Below are 3,546 nucleotides of genomic sequence, written 5' to 3' on the forward strand. Positions count from 1 at the left end.
TAGGCCCCATAGCATCAATAAGATGCCTTCAGGTAACAGATACACTGCTGGTTATCAGAGGAATGCTATGTGGTTTGATGTCCTTTTGCTCTGGTGCACCCATCATACACTATTGGTGATATCGATGCTAACAGGAAAGAGCTTTGAGCTGAACCAAAAATATTTGATGGTCGTTTAAATAACACGAACAGTCCACTGTTCCGATTCAATGGAAAGCCAGAGGAATGAATGACTATGCATCACATAATGATACCTTAAATTAAATAACTGATTTAAAGCAGCTCGGGCTTCTCTGGGAAGTTCCTTAACAAATGAAATGCTTGGGAGGGGTGTGCTATCTGTACATTGTGGGAGCTGGGAGTTGATGATGTGTGACTTCTCTGTGCTGGTGATACTTTGATCCATGCAGTTCCTTGGGCTGGGTGAATTTCCCTTCCCATGGGCAGATTGCTACCGGCGCCAAATTCAAGCTGAGACTCCCTCATTAAATTAAACAGTCCTACTGTACATACTGCAGATGCAGTATACCCACCCATAGCGGGTATACTTGAGATAGAATGTGCCCCTCTAGTTTTCAATAGTATCTTAATACTTAATTCAGGAATATGACATAATGTTACCAAATGTTTTATAGCCATATTATTCGGTCATTCAAATGAGCTACCAGGCTGATAGAAATGTTGATTTTAATGTTGTCTTCATCAAAGCAGAATATGCATTTATGTAATAGGCAGTAAACAATGTACTGATAAATGCATTACACACAGATTATATATATAGCAAATACATATATATAGCAAATGGAAATATGTGCTCATTTGCTATATACTTTCCTGTGGAGGGTTTTTGTCACTTTTTCACTCACCATAACTTAACTCAGTGTGTGTGTATATATATAAATATATATATAAAATGCATATCAAATTATACATAATAACCATGATTTACAAAAAGTCTACTTGTGAACTTCCTAGGCAAACCCATTGATGTAAACGAGAGAGAGAGAGAGAGAGAGAGAGAGAGAGAGACAGAGAGAGAGAGAGAGAGAGAATGATGATGATGACAGAGAGAGAGAGTTATATAAATGGGTTAGAGACAGTGTTGCAGACTTTTCCATAAATCATTGTCATTATTAGATGTTTGTCACGTGGCTCTTTGCCTTCGCTTTAAATTGGAGAATACTTTTTTTGTAGATGTCCCATGAAGAAGCCAACACGAAGTCCTTCTCCTTGGAACGACATTTAAATAGGGTTAAAAAAAACTGTTTAAAAGCTTATCAGTGTACTCATTAACAATATGAACGCATATTTGACAAAACAGCATTATCTCTGCGATGTTGAGATTATCATGTATTCTTCATTTCTGTATTGTCTACTTATGGGATTCACTGTAGGGCATTGCCATAGGCTCACACTGAAACCCAAAGTTAACATCACAAGGTGACACCACAAACCCTGCAGACTCACTGGAGCCAGAGCCTTAGACATTTGTCGGAAGTGAGAACTTGGAATGGTTAAGTTAATTAGTCCTCTCTGATAGCTATTATCTATTTCTTTTGCGTTGCACTTTGATCTGGTTCACACTTGCAAATTCAACAAGCTATAAAAACAGTGTCTCCGCTTCTACCACCATTTCTGTATACACAGAGCTGGAGATCACTGCAGCACAGCCCTCCAGCATGGTCAACTCAAGCTTTTCTGTTGATTTCCTAGCAAGGAGTAAAAATGACGAACCCTATGTAAAAGATCCCAACCAGGGCATGTCATCTAGACCTCACATCCCTTGTGTGCCTCCACCACAACCCCCTTCCTGGTACTGTGAGAGGCCCACGCTGCCCACGCTGAGGAGAGAGAAAGAAAGAGAGCCAGCAGAAGAAGACGGCTCCAGCTTCAATTGCTCTTCAGTGAAACCAGATAGCCAGCTACAATGCTACACCGCGTCTAAACCTGGTAAGCATGCACGTTATATATGGGAATGTAGCTTCAACACAGATCCTTGCAAAGGTGGCAGACATTTGTTATGTATCCATAGCTATGTAGAATTATATCGGCGACGTTCGTGACAAGATTGCCTTAATTCCGCATATCTATAACATAAATCTGGATAGAAAGTATCATTTAAAGAAGAGATATGGTAGATGTTATATGAGTAAACTTACTTACCGTAAAGACACTGTGATACTGTTAGGCAACTGGATCAGAGCTTAATTCAATTTGATATTTTTGACACAAAACTTCGCCAGCACATTACCTATATGATTTTTTTAGTTTCACTAAATTAAATTAAATTAGTCTGTTTGTAGTACACTTATGTGTGTGTATGCATGTGGAACACACACACACCAATACTTGTTGAAGATTAGCTTCACCTCCAAAGCTGTTGCCAAACCTGCTGGCTGAAACATGTGCCTGTGTTGCTAATGATTTGCTTTCCCATACATATTGTGTGTGCAGCTCCAGTGAGAGGCTGGGGAAGTGCAGACGAATCGTCCCCCACTTGCTCTGAAGACGAGAGTGAGACCAGCAGTGCTCACAGCAGCCCAAGAAGTCACCAGGAAGAAGATACTGCTGAGAATGGAGAAATAACCCCCAAATGTGACTTGCAGCGCAGAATAAGGACTGCATTCACTTCCCAGCAGATTTACAAGCTGGAAAAAACCTTCAAGAAGCAGAAATACCTGGGGGCCTCCGAAAGGAAGAAGCTGGCAATGTCCCTGGAACTCTCTGAGATACAGGTAACTGATCTTTTCCACCTCGAATGATATATCAAACAGGCATAATCCACACTTGCCAACGTTATTTTGTATTATATTAGCTGCATTTAGATTTACCACACACATTTCCGTGAAGCTCTTGCAAACATCATTTCAAATATGTGTAGAAAGGAACCGTGGTGCATTTTGGCTTCTCCTTTGCATCATTTCAAATATATTCCCCTTAAAAACACACACATTTTGATAATGATATAAATATCATAATGGTAGATCAATTCATAACAGGAAATTGTATTTTAAACCATATTGTAGTTATAAAACATTTATTGTCATATTAGAAATGCCATGTTTTTTTTTATCTAATGTACTGGATGCATTAACTATACACAGGCACAAAATGACAGAGGTTGCTTCAATGTCTAAATATTTGCTTTGTGCTTTGTTTGTGTACAGATTAAAACCTGGTTTCAGAATCGCAGAATGAAGCTCAAGAGGCAGATACAAGACCAGCAGCACAGTCTGCTCTCTCCTGCCCCGTACTCCCACTTTCTCTCTTACAACCATAGGATTGCATTGCAGTATAACAATGCTTTGCCCTTTTACCAAACCAATTGTTATCCATATCAGACACCAGATCTTCCATATCTTGTTTACCCAAGCTTCCTACCACAGCACCCGACCCACCAAATTATGAATAATGCCCCTTTTGAACAATTCCACCCTCTCCTTAGCACTCAGCATATATAACTGTTTCTCTACCTTGTTTGTTTTATGTTTATGTCCCCACATCTCATGCTGATGCTTTATGAGTTACTAGGGTCCTGCTGTTTAAA

The 3,546-nt window shown here is 39.6% G+C and overlaps 1 protein-coding gene across 1 annotated transcript; it reads left to right on the forward strand.

Moving 5' to 3' along the window:
- Nucleotides 1–1,660: 1,660 nt before the first annotated feature.
- LOC142477034 (homeobox protein vent1-like) lies at nt 1,661–3,546 on the forward strand. Its single transcript, XM_075582106.1, has 3 exons — nt 1,661–1,949; nt 2,454–2,734; nt 3,167–3,546. Exons 1-3 carry the CDS (start codon nt 1,679–1,681, stop codon nt 3,458–3,460), a joined length of 846 nt encoding a protein of 281 aa, XP_075438221.1. The 5' UTR covers nt 1,661–1,678; the 3' UTR covers nt 3,461–3,546.

The sequence above is a fragment of the Ascaphus truei genome, unplaced genomic scaffold (genome assembly GCF_040206685.1).
Source record: "Ascaphus truei isolate aAscTru1 unplaced genomic scaffold, aAscTru1.hap1 HAP1_SCAFFOLD_1888, whole genome shotgun sequence".
NCBI lineage: Eukaryota > Metazoa > Chordata > Amphibia > Anura > Ascaphidae > Ascaphus > Ascaphus truei.